We start from the raw sequence: 14494 nt of genomic DNA, 5'->3' as shown, positions 1-14494 counted from the left end.
GAAAAAGAAAAGAAAAAGAAAAGAAAAAAGAGGGGAACCTCGCGAGTGAGGCAGCAACGCCCGAGCTGTTACGCGCTGGGCTTCCCCGCATTCCCAAGTCGTTGGAGTAATTTAGGAGTTCCTGAAAGTTTTCTTGCACTGTTTCCTTTACAGCCGCTCAGTTCCTTAACCTTCAGAAATTTATACCCTATAAAGTTTTATAGCGGTCATATTCTTTTATTGCAGCGCACTGCACTGAATTTTCCTTCTTTTATGACAAGTTCCTTCCCTTTCTCTCCCTTCCCTCTGTAAGCTCCAAAATTCTTCCTTCTTCTTTTGTTTTCTTTTCAGAGCTGCCCCAAAGAAAGGATTTTTTTAAATTCTTTTTCCCTTTTTTTTCCCCTTAAGAAGTGAAATATTGCCCTTTAGAGCGGCCCATTATGTTCAAAATTAGTGGGAGAGAGATTCTGGCTTTTATTTCTCGCTACCTGTTTCCTGCGGGGCTGAGCAGGACCCGGCGGGGATTTTGTGCTTTTTTAAAAAAGTATTTTAATTTAATATATATTTTTTAATATAAACCCACTTTCCAGGCACTCGCGTTGCTTCGTGAGCAAACGAATTTCGGGAGGGAATCGCAGGAATCGCTCTTGGAAAAAGGAGCCGCGTGTCAAACCTGAGGTGACGCCGAGTGGGGAGAGCGGGGTGGGCTCGTCCCGCTGGGCTTTTTGGGTTTTTTTGAGATTTTTGGGGTTTTTTAGATTTTTGGGTGTTTTTTGGGTGTTTTTTTAATCTTCTCAGGCCAAGCTTTTCCTTGGGCGAGAGGGGAATGAAGCGAGGAGAGGCAGAAAATCCCACGCTGAGCCTTTTCCAAGCTCAGGCTGAGGCGGGAATCAGGAGATGAAATCTCCAAAAATAAGAAATAAAAGCCATAAATAAAAAAAAAACCGCGAGCGGAGGAGAAACGCGGCTGGAAATTCAGAACCTCGGGGCTCAGAACTGAAAATGAGCTGAAAAATAAAAATTCAGAAGCGCAGCAAGTGCGGGAGGGACCCCGCAAACCCTCGCGGCTCGGGAGTGGAATTATTTATTTCCATTTTCTGGGCTGATTTTGGGTAACCTAAACCCCCCCAAAAAATCAGGGAAACGCGGCGGGAATAATCCCGGGATTTCGGGTGAAGCGGTGGGACACAAGGACAGCGCTGCTCGTTGTTCTAAAATCCATTTTTATTCTGGAGCATTAAAACATCTCTGGAAAATACACCCGGGCTGATGCTACAGAAAACAAAATTTCCCAACACTTTTTCCCCTTTAATTTAATTTTTTTTATTTCTTTTAAGAGTATTTCCTAATAAAATCAGCTAACATCTTCAATTCTATTTCCAAAAGAACCTCAGAATCGTCATCTTAAAAATATCTGCTCTTTAGCACAACTCTAAGGAAAGTGAGAAAAATCCGCTCCTAAATCCCGGCGGCCGATGGGGTCTCAAGAAAACATCGAGGAACTCGTGGAAATTAAAAAGAAACGAGGATTTTGGCAAATCCGGCCTCTCGGGGAGAAGGATTCGCCCGTCCTCGAGGAGAACCAAAGCAGCCTGGAAAAATCCCGCCCAGCTCAAGCTTCGCTTCCCACCCTTTTTATTTCATTTATTCGCTTTTTTTAATGCTGTTTTTTAAATAAATCAGCATTTCGAGAAATCCTCCCGCTGCCCGCAGCTCAAAACGCCTCAAAAATTGAATTTTTTTTTCCCCGCTGGGTTTTTAAACCCGGAGCGAAGTTCGGCGGCGCTGAGCTCCCTCCGGCAGCAGAGGGGTTAAATTTGGGAACCCCCCTCGAGCCGCTTCGGGATGGGAAAGTTCGACACGAGAAAATCCCAAAATTTAAACCCAAAAAACCCCAAATAATTTTCTGGGGATTTTTTTTTAAAGCCTCTGGCTCTGCTTTCTTGTCAAACGGGGGAGATAATTTGGATTTTTGGGGGTTTTTTGGGGTTTTTTAACCCTTTCGAAGAGGGTTTGGAGCGGCGGAAATTTCAGCGCAGCTCCTCGGGTTTTATCTCGGGATGGCGGAGGGGAAAAAAGGAAGAAAAACCATAAAAAAAGCAGGAGCTGTTCCCAAAAATGCAAATCTCCGTTATCGCTGCCGCGCAGAGCCGCGCCCGCTCCGCCGATAAAATCGGGGCCGGGGCGAGGACCGGGGGCGGAATTTGCGCTGGTTCCCGCAGATAAACTGCAGCAAAAAATGAATTTTTTTCTCTTTTTTCCCCTCCCTCTCCCCGTCGGGATCTCCTCGAAAAGCCGAACGCACAAACTCCGCGCACGAGGCGAGCGAGGAAAGTTTATTTCGATTTTTTTTTTCTTTTTTTTTTTTCGGGTTTTTCCAGCCGCTACCGAGTGCAGAACGCTTGGGGGAAAAAAAAAATTACTTTAAAATCGAAAAAATATTTCAAAAGGGGAATTCAGCAACGGAAACACAGCGGAGACACCGAGAGAAACACGAGCACGAACCACGGGTCACGAACTAAACCCTCCCCGCCCTCCCTCCCTCCCCATCACCCCAAAATCGTCCTCACAGAGAGAAAAACCCCAAAATCCCCGCGGGCCCCGCGGCCGCTCCGGGCTGACCATGAGGATGGAGCCGCGGAGAAATCCGCGCTGGCGGCGGCCAAAAACCCCCCGGGCCGCCCCTGCAAAAGGCGAGGGGGGAGAAAAGAAAATAAAAATTAACATTTCAATTTTAAAAAAGCCGGGCTGGGGTTGGCGCTTTCATCTCTGCAGCAGCTCCAGGAAAAAAAAAAAAAAAACAACAAAAAAAAGTCCCAAAATCCTCAATAAATTATAAATATCGAGCGCTAAGAGCGGCCGGCCCCTCCCTGAAAGCTCCTCCAAGGTAGTTTATTTTGAATTTTTTTTGTGTGTGTGCTTTTCTTGTCTTTTTTCTTTTTTCTTTTTTTTTTTCTTTTTCTTTTTTATTTTTAAACTAGAAAATCCCGCTCTTCCTCTCGGCTAAAAAGTTCGGGAGAAGTTGGCAGGGGTCCTTCCGCCCCTTTATTTTTTCTCCTAAAATTTTATTTTTTCTCCTAAAATTTCCAAGGCTCGGGGAGCGCCCCTCACTCCCTCCTCTCTCTCCCCTCTCTTTTTTTCTTTTTCTTCTTCCCAGCACAAAAAAACCCAAAATCCGGCAGTTCTGCCCCAAAAAACTTTTCCTCCAAGTCCCAATTTCCTCCCAAAGTGTGGCCGGGATCCAAACCCTGTGGAATAATTGAAATAATGCAAATTTTGCGTTGTAAACCGAGGTAAAAAATTGAAATAACGAGGGGGAAAAAAAAGGGGGGAACCCCAAATTTGGGCTGTCAAGGCGCGGCCACCCCGGGCTGGAGTTGGAAATGATTCGTTGGGAGTAATTAAAGTTGAGCGTTAATGAATGTCTGTCTTGCAGGAGTTTAATTAAAGCGTCTGGGAGGGTTTGGGGTGGAAAAAAAGAAATTAAATTAAATTAAATTAAATCTTTGTCCTTGCGTGGAAAGAACGGCGAGGTTCGGTGCTGCCTCTTTGGGGCCGGATTTTTGGGTTTGCTTTTTTGTGGGGGGAAAAAAATCAAATTTAAAAGGGGAAAAATTGTTCCGGCACTGGGGAGGGGGAAAAAAAGGAGGAAAAAAAAGGATAAAAGGGAAAAAGGAAAAAGGAAAAAGAAATTAACCCCAAAGAGGAGCTGCGCTTTGGGCTGGGTGGCACTAGAGGAGGAAAAGGGATTAAAAAATGAAAATAAACAAAAATTGGGATGGAAAAGAGGAGCAGGGACTGGGGGGAGGATCTGGCGCCGCTTTTTGGGGCGGTTTGGAGGAAAAAATCCGAGATTTGGGGGCGCTGCCCTTCTCTCATTCCTTACCCCAAAAATGAGCTGCGCTTTGGGCTGGGGGGCACCAGAAGAAGAAAAATGATATTAAAAAATGGAAATAATCCAAATTTCAGATGGAACAGCAGAGCTGAGACTGGGAGGAGGATCTGGTGCTGCTTTTGGGGAAAAAATCGGAGATTTGGGGGCTCTGACGCTCTCTCCTCTCATTCCTTGCCCCAAAGACGAGCTGCGCTTTGGGCTGACTTACAGCAGCAGAAGAAAAATGAATTTTAAATGGAAATAACCCAAATTTCAGAGGGAACGGTGGATCCGGCGCCACTTTTGGGGCGGTTTGCAGGAAAAATCGGAGATTTGGGTTTGTGCCTCACTCCTTGCCCTGCTCATTCCTGGCCTAAAATGGGAGCTGAGCTTTGGGCTGAGTTGCACCAGATGAACAAAAATGGATTTTAAATGGGAATAACCCAAATTTCAGATGGAACAGCGGAGCTGGCATTGAGGGCAGGATCCGGCGCTGCTTTGGGAGAAAAAATCGGAGATTTGGGGGCGCTGCCCTTCTCTCATTCCTTGTCCTGCTCATTCCTTGCCCCAAAGAGGAGCTGCGCTTTGGGCTGAGTTGCACCAGAAGAAAAATTATTTTAAAAATGGAATAACCCAAATTTCCAAGGGAAGAGCAGAGCTGGGACTCGGGGCATCATCTGGCGCTGCTTTTGGGGCAGTTTGGAGAAAAAATCGGAGATTTGGGGGCGCTGCCTTTCTGTCCTGTCTCATTCCTCACCCCGAAGACGAGCTGCGCTTTGGGCTGAGTTACAGCAGAGGAAGAAAAGAGAATTTTAAATGGAAATAACCCAAATTTCAGACGGAACAGCGGAGCTGGTGTTGAGAGCAGGATCTGGCGCTGCTTTTGGGCGGTTTGCAGGAAAAATCGGAGATTTGGGAGCGCTGCCCTTCTCTCCTCTCATTCTTTGCCCTACCGAGGAGCTGAGCTTTGGGCTCAGTTACACCAGAGGAAGAAAAGAGAATTTTAAATGGAAATAACCCAAATTTCAGATGGAACAGCGGATCCGGTGCTGCTTTTGGGGTGGTTTGGAGGAAAAGTCGGAGATTTGGGAGCGCTGCCCTTCTCTCATTCCTTGCCCCAAAGAGGAGCTGCGCTTTGGGCTCAGTTACACCAGACGAACAGAAATGAATTTTAAACGGAAATCACCCAAATTTCAGATGGAGCAGTGGATCCGGCGCTGCTTTTGGGGCGGTTTGGAGAAAAAATCGGAGATTTGGGAGCACTGCCCTTCTCTCCTCTCATCCCAAAGAGGAGCTGCGCTTTGGGCTCAGTCACAGCAGATGAACAAAAATGAATTTTAAACGGAAATCACCCAAATTTCAGACGGAGCAGTGGATCCGGCGCCGCTTTTGGGGTGCTTTGCAGGAAAAATCTGAGATCTGGGGCTCTTTCCCTCATTCCTTGTCCTGCTCATTCCTTGCCCCAAAGAGGAGCTGCGCTTTGGGCTCAGTCACAGCAGAGGAACAGAAATGAATTTTAAACTGAAATCACCCAAATTTCAGATGGAACAGCGGATCCGGCGCTGCTTTTGGGGCGGTTTGGAGAAAAAATCGGAGATTTGGGAGCGCTGCCCTTCTCTCCTCTCATCCCAAAGAGGAGCTGCGCTTTGGGCTCAGTCACAGCAGAGGAACAGAAATGAATTTTAAACTGAAATCACCCGAATTTCAGATGGAACAATGGATCCGGCGCTGCTTTTGGAGGAAAAATCGGAGATTTGGGAGTGCTGCCCTTGTCTCCTCTCATCCCAAAGAGGAGCTGTGCTTTGGGCTGAGTCAGAGCAGAGGAACAGAAATGAATTTTAAACTGAAATCACCCGAATTTCAGACGGAGCAGTGGATCCGGCGCTGCTTTTGGAGGAAAAATCGGAGATTTGGGGGCTGTGCCCTTCTCTCCTCTCATCCCAAAGAGGAGCTGCGCTTTGGGCTCAGTTACACCAGAGGAAGAAAAGAGATTTTTAAATGGAAATAACCCAAATTTCAGATGGAACAATGGATCCGGCGCCGCTTTTGGGGCGCTTTGCGGCGAATCCGCGCCGCGGGCCGCGCTCACTCCTTGGGCTGCTCGCGGCTCATCTTCTTCATCTTCATGCGGCGGTTCTGGAACCAGATCTTGACCTGGCGCTCGCTCAGGCTCAGCAGCCGCGCCACCTCCAGCCGCCGCTCGCGGCTCAGGTACATGTTGAACAGGAATTCCTTCTCCAGCTCCAGCGTCTGGAATTTGCTGTACGGGCAGCGCTTCTTGCGCGCCGAGCGCGCCGTCAGCCAGCCCGCCGCCGCGGGGCCTGCGGGCCGGGAAAGGGAAAATGAGCGGAAATCGGGAAAAGGGTATTGGAGGGGTGGGGGAAGGAATGAAAGGAGGGAAGAGAAAAGGGAATAAAATGGCGTGGAGATGGAGGGAAGGAAAAGGGGGTAAAGTAAAAGGAGATAAAAGAAAAAGAGGTAAAGTAAAAGGAGATAAAGGAAAAGGGGGTAAAGTAAAAGGAGATAAAGGAAAAGGAGATAAAATAAAATAAAACAAGATAAAACAAGATAAAGTAAGTAAAATAAAATAAAGTAAAAAAAAAATAAAAATTAAAAAAGTAAATAAAATAAAAAAAAATAAAAAAAGTAAAATAAAGTAAAAAAAAAATGAAAAATGAAATGAAATGAAATGAAGTGAAATAAAATAAAATAAATTAAAATAAATAAAAATAAAAGGGAAGGGAAGGGAAGGGAAGGGAAGGGAAGGGAAGGGAAGGGAAGGGAAGGGAAGGGAAGGGAAGGGAAGGGAAGGGAAGGGAAGGGAAAAGAAAAAAGAAAAGAAAAAAGAAAAGAAAAGAAAAGAAAAGAAAAGAAAAGAAAAGAAAAGAAAAGAAAAGAAAAGAAAAGAAAAGAAAAGAAAAGAAAAGAAAAGAAAAGAGAAAAGAAAAGAAAAGAAAACCAACCAAAAAACAAACCCCAAAACTCCCCAAAAATCCCCAAAAATCACCTGGAGGGGACGAGGCCGCAGGAAAATCCCGCCCGGGGCGGGGGGGGCCGAACCCAAATCCCAAATTTGGGGTTTTGGGGCGAAGCCCGGAGAGTTTGGGGCAATTTCTGGGGGTTTGGGGGAATTTCTGGGATTTGGGGTGAAATTCCGGGGATTTTGGGGAAATTTCTGGGATTTGGGATGAATTTTTGGAATTTTGGGGGAATTTCTGGGAGTTGGGGGGAATTTCTGGGGATTTGGGGGGAATTTCTGGGATTTGGGGGAATTTCTGGGGATTTTGGGGGAATTTCTGGGATTTGGGGGAATTTCTGGGGATTTTGGGGGAATTTCTGGGGATTTTGGGGGAATTTCTGGGATTTGGGGAGAATTTCTGGGGTTTGGGGTGAATTTCTGGGATTTGGGGAGAATTTCTGGGGTTTGGGGAGAATTTCTGGGATTTGGGGGAATTACTGGAGTTTTGGGGGAATTTCTGGGGTTTGGGGTGAATTTCTGGGGTTTTGGGAGCACCCTGAAGCTTTTGGGATCTCGCCCCGGGGTTTTTGGGGTGAATTTCTGTTGGTTTTGGGGTCTCACCCGGGTTTTTTGGGGTGAATTTCTGCTGGTTTTGGGGTCTCGCCCCGGGGTTTTTGGGGTGAATTTCTGCTGGTTTTGGGGTCTCACCCGGGTTTTTGGGGTCCCGTCCCAGCCCCCCCATCGCCCCACATCCCATCAAAAACCCAACCCCAAAATTCCCGTTTTTCCCCCCGTTTTCCCGGATTTGCCGCTCCAGAGCCGGCACGGGGGGAGGGGAGACCCGGGGGGCTTTTCCTGGATAAATCCTGACAAATTTTTATTTTTTTAAAGTTTTTTGGGTTCAATCTGGCCAAAAATCGCTCCCGGCTGCCAGAAACATCCCCGGGAGCTGCCGCCGGGTCTGCAGCGTCACCCCGAGGCCGTTGGCTGCCAAAAATAAAAATAAAAATAAAAATAAAAATATTAAAAATTAAAAAATAAATTAAAACTAAAAAGAATAAATAAATAAAAAAAATTATAAATAAATAAAGCCACGCTCGCGGGTGGGAGAAGCTGCGAGGGAACGGCGGCAAAAATAAAAATTCGGGATTTTTTTCCATGGGGGACGGGAAGGATGCAGGAAATTTTGGGAGCAGATCCCACCCCGCCGGCAGAGGCCGAAGCCGCTTTGGGGCGCTAATTGGATTTTCGCTAATTATATGCAAATATCGGGAACCTTCCCGCAATTCCCGCGGCGCTGGAAACCCGCACGCCCCAAAATCCCCCAAAATCCCGAATATGGAATATTGCAGCCAATAAAAGCACGGAACCGCCCCCGCGCATTCCCCGCGCAAGCTCCGCCCCTTCCGAATTTCGCGCGGCCGCTTCCTGCGCTAATTGCCTTGATGGGATCTGCGGAATTAATTATTCAAGGCAGGAAAGCTGCTCATAATTGATATTTTTCATCGCTGCCCGGCCCTTAATGGCAGCGCTTCCATCCGCGGCTTCGGGGTTGTTAAAATGGATTTTAGGCGGAATTTTTCCATTTCTTCGCCACTCACAAATCCCCGAGCAGGAAAGAGAATGGGGAGAGGTCCTGGCACATCTTTATTTTTATTTTTATATTTTTATATTTTTATTTTTATTTTTATTTTTATTTTTATTTTTATTTTATTAATAGTTTAAGTTTATTTTAATTTAATTTAATTTTATTTTATTTTATATATTTATATTTATATTTATATTTTTTATTTTTAATTTTAGTTTTAGTTTTAATTTTAGTTTTAGTTTATTATTATTTTTTATTTTTATTTTTATTTTCATTTTCTATTTTTTTTTTCTTTTTATTTACTTTTTTTTTCCCCCTTGAAAATAATTTAACGGCTTCCAGGCATGGATTCATTAGGGGGAAACAAATTGAAAATAAAAAACAAAAGTTAAAATGGGGAAATCGGAAGCGGGACTCGCTGTGGAATGCCAGCTCGAAATTAAATTATTATCTAAATAAAAAACTGCAGCGCGCCCACGCCGGCGGCTTTAATGATGTTTTTTTTGGGAGAAAACTTCCACAATGTTGAATTTTCGGGTGTTTTATTTCCCCCACCGCTCACCGCCCGCCGGGAGTTTGTTCTGGAGCTCTGCCCGGCACCAGAGAAAAGCGCTTTTCTTTTTGTGTCTGCGGGCGAGCTCAATGAGAGGGGAACAAGAAAAGAAATTAAAAGGAAATTAAAAAAATCATAAAAACGCCACCAGAACGCCCCGCAAGAGCGCGGGAGGAAATCGCGAGGGGGGCAGAGAATATTCGGTGTTTTTAACGGGGAAAAAAGAGAATATTCTGTATTTTTAATGGGGATAAAAGTGAATATTCTGTATTTTTAATGGGGGAAAAAGCGGATGATCTGTGTTTTTAATGGGGAAAAAAAGTGAATTTAAAGGGGGAAAAATGGGAATTTCGCCCCGGCCGGGCGCTGCTGCTCTGCCAGGTTGGAAATTTTGATTTTTTAATGGAAAATAAATTTCCGGGAGGGTGAAGCCGAGGCCGCCGCGCTCCGGGGTCACTTCCAGCGGAAAGCGGCGCCAGCGGGAGGTGACGGCCGCTCCTCCCTCCGAGCCAAATATTATCATTAAAAATAATAATTATTATTATTATTATATTAATACCATTCTCGGTAGCCTTAAATGTCCCCTGAACGAATCCTTGGTATTATTTTAAATATAAATTTCAAGCGGAAAAAGCTGGAGTTGAACAGTCTCCCCGATGTGGGTAAATTACGAATAAAAACCGATATAAAACTGGTATAAAACTGATATAAAAGCTGATATAAAACTGATATAAAAGCTGATATAAAACTGATATAAAAGCTGATATAAAACCTAATTAACTTCAAACACCCCCTCCCTCCTTCTCCACTTGTTTTTGTTTTTTTAAGCCAGGGAAAGAGCGCGACTTTGAAATACTCGCGTTAATGAACGAACAATTAACAGCACAATTAAATGAACCCTCCGCGCCGGGAAAGCCGCGGAACCTCCGCGGGTCCCGCTGAACTTTTCCTGGTGATTTTTCCTCTTTTTTCCCCTTTTTTCCCTCCTTTTTCTCTCTCTCTCTCCTTCCCCCGCTGAACTTTTCCTGGTGATTTTTCCTCTTTTTCCCCTTTTTTCCCTCCTTTTTCTCTCTCTCTCTCCTTCCCCCGCTGAACTTTTCCTGGTGATTTTTTCTCTTTTTCCCCTTTTTTTCCTCCCCTTTTTCTCTCTCGCTCTCCGCGCTGCCCGCCACCCCTCCGCCCGCGGCCGCGTAGATTTACTCCCCTTTTACTCCCCTTCTTCTCCCCTTTTACCTCTCTTTTTCTCCACTTTATCTCCCCTTTTAATCCTCTTTTTCTCCCCATTTTCTTCCCTTTTCCTCCCCTTTTTTTCCCCTTCTACTTCCCTTTACCTCCCCATTTCCCCTTTTTCTCCCGATTTTTCCCCCTTTACTCCCCTTTTTTCCCCTTTTCCCCCCATTTCCTCCCCTTTCCCCCATTTCCTCCCTCTTTACTCATCCTTTACTCCCCTTTTTCTCCCCATTTCCCCCTTTTTTCCCCTCATTTCCTCCCCTTCCCCCCTCCAATTATTCCCCATTTACTCCCCCATTCACTCCGCTTTTCCCCCCTTTTCCCCCCATTTACTCCCCCTTTACTCCCCCTTTGCTCCCCTTTCCCCCTCTATTTCCTCCCCTTTTTTCTCCTTTCCCCCTCCATTTACTCCCCTTTTTCTCCCATTTCCTCCCCCTTTATTCCCCCATTTTCCCCCCATTTCCTCCCCCTTTCCTCCCCATTTCCTCCCCCTTTACTCCCCCATTTTCCCCCCATTTTCTCCCAATTTACCCCCCATTTTCTCCCCCTTTCCTTCCCCTTTCCTCCCCATTTTCTCCCCCTTTATTCCCCCATTCCCCCCATTTCCTCCCCCTTTACTCCCCCATTTTCCCCCCATTTTCTCCCCATTTCCTCCCCCTTTCCTCCCCATTTTCCCCCATTTTCTCCCCCTTTCCCCCTCCTTTACTCCCCCTTTCCTCCCCCTTTCCTCCCCATTTTCTCCCCATTTCCCCCCCATTTCCTCCCCCTTTCCTCCCCCTTTACTCCCCATTTCCCCCCCATTTTCTCCCCATTTCCCCCCCTTTCCTCCCCCTTTCCTCCCCATTCCCCCCCATTTTCTCCCCCTTTACTCCCTATTTACTCCCCCATTTTCTCCCCCTTTACTCCCTATTTACTCCCCCATTTTCTCCCCCATTTTCTCCCCATTTCCCCCCCATTTCCCCCCCATTTTCTCCCCCTTTACTCCCCCATTTTCTCCCCCTTTCCTCCCCATTTCCCCCCCATTTTCCCCCCATTTTCTCCCCCTTTCCTCCCCCTTTACTCCCCATTTCCCCCCCATTTTCTCCCCATTTCCCCCCCCTTTCCTCCCCCTTTCCTCCCCATTCCCCCCCATTTTCTCCCCCTTTACTCCCTATTTACTCCCCCATTTTCTCCCCCTTTACTCCGTATTTACTCCCCCATTTTCTCCCCCTTTACTCCCCCTTTCCTCCCCATTTTCCCCCCATTTCCCCCCCATTTCCTCCCCCTTTCCTCCCCCTTTCCTCCCTTTCCCTCCGCGCCGCTTCCTCCTCTCCATGCCGGCGCCGCTGCGCAGCTCGCGCCTCTCTCCTCTCTCCTCTCTCCTCTCTCCTCTCCTCTCCTCGTCCTTGCGCTCCGCGGGCGCTCCGCGGGCTTTAATCCACCCCCGCGCCGCGCCCCTTCCTGCCCGCGCCCCGCGGTTCACCCCTCCGCGCTTTTCCTTGGCTTTCCTTGGATTCCTTCCTGGGATTCTTCCCTTTATGGCTCCTCCGCCCCCTGGGCGCTCTCCGCACTTACTTTGATCTCCGCGCTCTTTGTCCGCGCTTCCTCCCGCGGCTTTACGGTCCTCGAAGGCGCTCGGAAGGGGCGCGGAGCCGGCGGGGCCGAAGGCGCGGCTCTTGGCCGCGGGCTGGGCCGCGGGGCCCGGCGGAACGGGCTCGGGCCAGCCCCGCGCGGAGCCGGCCGCGGGCGCGTAGGGCGCGAAGGGCGCGGGGCCGGCGGGCGGCCAGGGCGCGGAGAACGCGGAGCCCTTGGGCTGGAAGCTGCACGAGGGGAAGTCCGGCGGCTCGGCCCGCGGCGCCGCGTAAGTTCCGCCCGCGAATTTAGGGGAAGGGGAATCGGCGCTCTCGGGGCTTATCAGGGAGTCGACGTAGTAATTGCTGAGCGTGCCGGGAATGGACATCGTGGGGCATCATCTAGCCAGCGGCGGCGGGGGGGGAATGGTGAGCGGTAATTAAAAAATAAAATTGGGAAAAAAAAGTAAATTTAAAAAAAAAATTAAACGGGGGGGGATAATAAAGTGAAGTTGAAAAAGAAATAAAGGATGGAAGGAGGAAATGGAATGAAGGGATGGAGTGAGGACGTGAAAGGAAGAAATGAAAGGAGAAAATGAAATGAAGAAATGGAATGACGAGAGGAGAAAGTGAAGAAGTGAAATGGGGAAATGAAAGGAGGAAAGGAAAGGAAGAAATGAAATAAATTAAGAAATGGAAGGAGAAAAAGGGAAGGAAAAATGAAATGAAAAAAACGCGAGGAGAAAGTGAAGTGAAAACAAATGGAAGTAAAAAAATCAGAGCGAAAAAGATAACAGGAAAGATAAAGGGAAAAGGAAAAGGAAAAGGAAAAGGAAAAGGAAAAGGAAAAGGAAAAGGAAAAGGAAAAGGAAAAGGAAAAGGAAAAGGAAAAGGAAAAGGAAAAGGAAAAGGAAAAGGAAAAGGAAAAAATAGACTGGAAAAAAAATTGAAGTGGGAAATGAAGCGAGAAAATAAGATAAAGTAATAAAGTTTAAAATGAAATAAAAATAAATAATAAAATAATAAAATAAAAAATAAGAATAAAATTAAAAAATATTAAAATTAAAATTTAAAATTTAAAATTAAATTTAAGAATAAAAATAAAATTTAAAAATAAAAATAAAAATAAAAATAAAAATAAAAATAAAAATAAAAATAAAAATAAAAATAAAAATAATAAAAATAAAATAAAAAAAAATAAAAATAAAAATAATAAAAATAAAAATAAAAATAAAAATAAAAATTAAATAATCAAATAAAAAATTAAAATAAAATAATTAAAAATAAGATTAATTAAAAATAAAAATAATTAAAAATAAAAATAATTTCAACTGAAATGCAACCAGTGAGGAGTGCTGTGAGGAGCAGAGCTCTGCCCGCGGCCGCTGCGCGCCGTGCGGGGCCGGCGCAGCACTGCTCGCGGAAACTTTGGCGGGGCTGATAAAGCTCCGGCAGCGCGTAAATCACCGGGGCCGCGGGGCCGGCCGCGCCCTCATCCGCCCCCGTGCGCGCCCCCCGCGCCCGTGCCGCGCCGCAGAGCGCACGGAAAGAAATCAAAAATAAATTACAGCCCGAAAAACCCCAACCCCGCGCGGCTCGCGGCGAATATTCGCATTTTTCCGCTTTTTTTGAACTCGTCCCCACCCATTTTTTGCTGGCGGGGAGGGGTCGGGAAGGAGGGGTGGGGGGGGTGGGGGTGGGATTTTTTTTTTTTTTTAATTTTTAATTTATTTTTTTATTTATTTATTTTTTTCCCCTTCTCCGGGAAGATGCTGATGCGCCGGTTTTGCCTTTAATAGCGGCCGCGGGGGAATGGAGAGAAAAAAGGCATTTCGGGCTGCGGAGAAACACAGGGAAAATTAAAAATAAAGAGGGAAAAAATTAAAAATAAAATTAAAAATAAATAAACACAAACCGCCCCCATCCCCCTCACGGCCGTCATTTCTTTATGGTCACACCGCGCCATAAAACCGGGCAAAAACCCCTCATTTTTTGGAAAGAAAATTGAAATAATTTTGGCCCTGGAGCGCTGGGGAGGCCGATGTCAAAAATGAAGCGTCCGGCGTGGGGAGGAGAGATGCGACAGCAAAAAAAAACCGGGTAAAATATGAATTTTTAACCATTTCAGCGGAAAAAATGCCGCCTATTCCCATCGCGAGCAGCCCCGGGCGCGCCCAGCGCCGCGGGGTGTTGGTGGAAATGGGTTAAAAAACCCAAATTCGGAGAAAAGCGGCGGAATTGCCGAAGTTTACGAGGCCCGTAAAGCGCCGCGCTTTTGTTCCCGAGCGCTCCAACTTTCAATTGGAGTTGCGGAAAACTCGCGGCGACGCTTGGGTTTACAGCCGCGGGTTTATGGCCCGGAAAAAGGGGAAAAAGGGGAAAAAGGGGAAAAAAAGGGGAAAAAAAGGGGAAAAAGGGGAAAAAAAGGGGAAAAAGGGGGGGGAAGGGGAAAAAAGGGGGGGAAAGGGGAAAATAAAGGGGAAAAAAAGGGGGGGAAAGGGGAAAATAAAGGGGAAAATAAAGGGGAAAAAAAGGGGGGGAAAGGGGAAAATAAAGGGGAAAATAAAGGGGAAAAAAAGGGGGGGAAAGGGGAAAATAAAGGGGAAAATAAAGGGGAAAAAAAGGGGAAAAAAGGGGGGGAAGGGGAAAAAAGGGGAAAAAAAGGGAAAAAAGGGGAAAAAGGGGGAAAAAGGGAAAAAAAGGGGAAAAAAGGGGAAAAAAGGGGGGAAAAGGGGAAAATAAAGGGGGGAAAAAAAGGGGG

General features: G+C 46.3%; 1 protein-coding gene across 1 annotated transcript; it reads right to left on the bottom strand.

Annotated features, from left to right (window-relative positions):
• Positions 1-1182: 1182 nt before the first annotated feature.
• HOXB9 (homeobox B9) lies at positions 1183-14118 on the bottom strand. Its single transcript, XM_085561749.1, has 2 exons — positions 11738-14118; positions 1183-6174 (listed from the first exon to the last, which is right to left on the bottom strand). Exons 1-2 carry the CDS (start codon positions 12120-12122, stop codon positions 5939-5941), a joined length of 621 nt encoding a protein of 206 aa, XP_085417875.1. The 5' UTR covers positions 12123-14118; the 3' UTR covers positions 1183-5938.
• Between the last annotated feature and the right edge of the window lie 376 nt (positions 14119-14494).

The sequence above is a fragment of the Lonchura striata genome, chromosome 27, assembly GCF_050655825.1.
Source record: "Lonchura striata isolate lonStrDom1 chromosome 27, ASM5065582v1, whole genome shotgun sequence".
NCBI classification, from domain to species: Eukaryota; Metazoa; Chordata; class Aves; order Passeriformes; family Estrildidae; genus Lonchura; species Lonchura striata.
This window is presented reverse-complemented; position numbering and strand designations above follow the sequence as displayed.

Bases quoted from the DNA above. Each gene is read 5' to 3' on its own strand.
- HOXB9 (XM_085561749.1), bottom strand. From the start codon at position 12,122: ATGTCCATTCCCGGCACGCTCAGCAATTACTACGTCGACTCCCTGATA. The intron at 6,175-11,737 runs GTAAGTGCGGAG...CCCGGCCCGCAG, and splicing joins CAAAGAGCGCGGAGATCAAA to GCCCCGCGGCGGCGGGCTGG.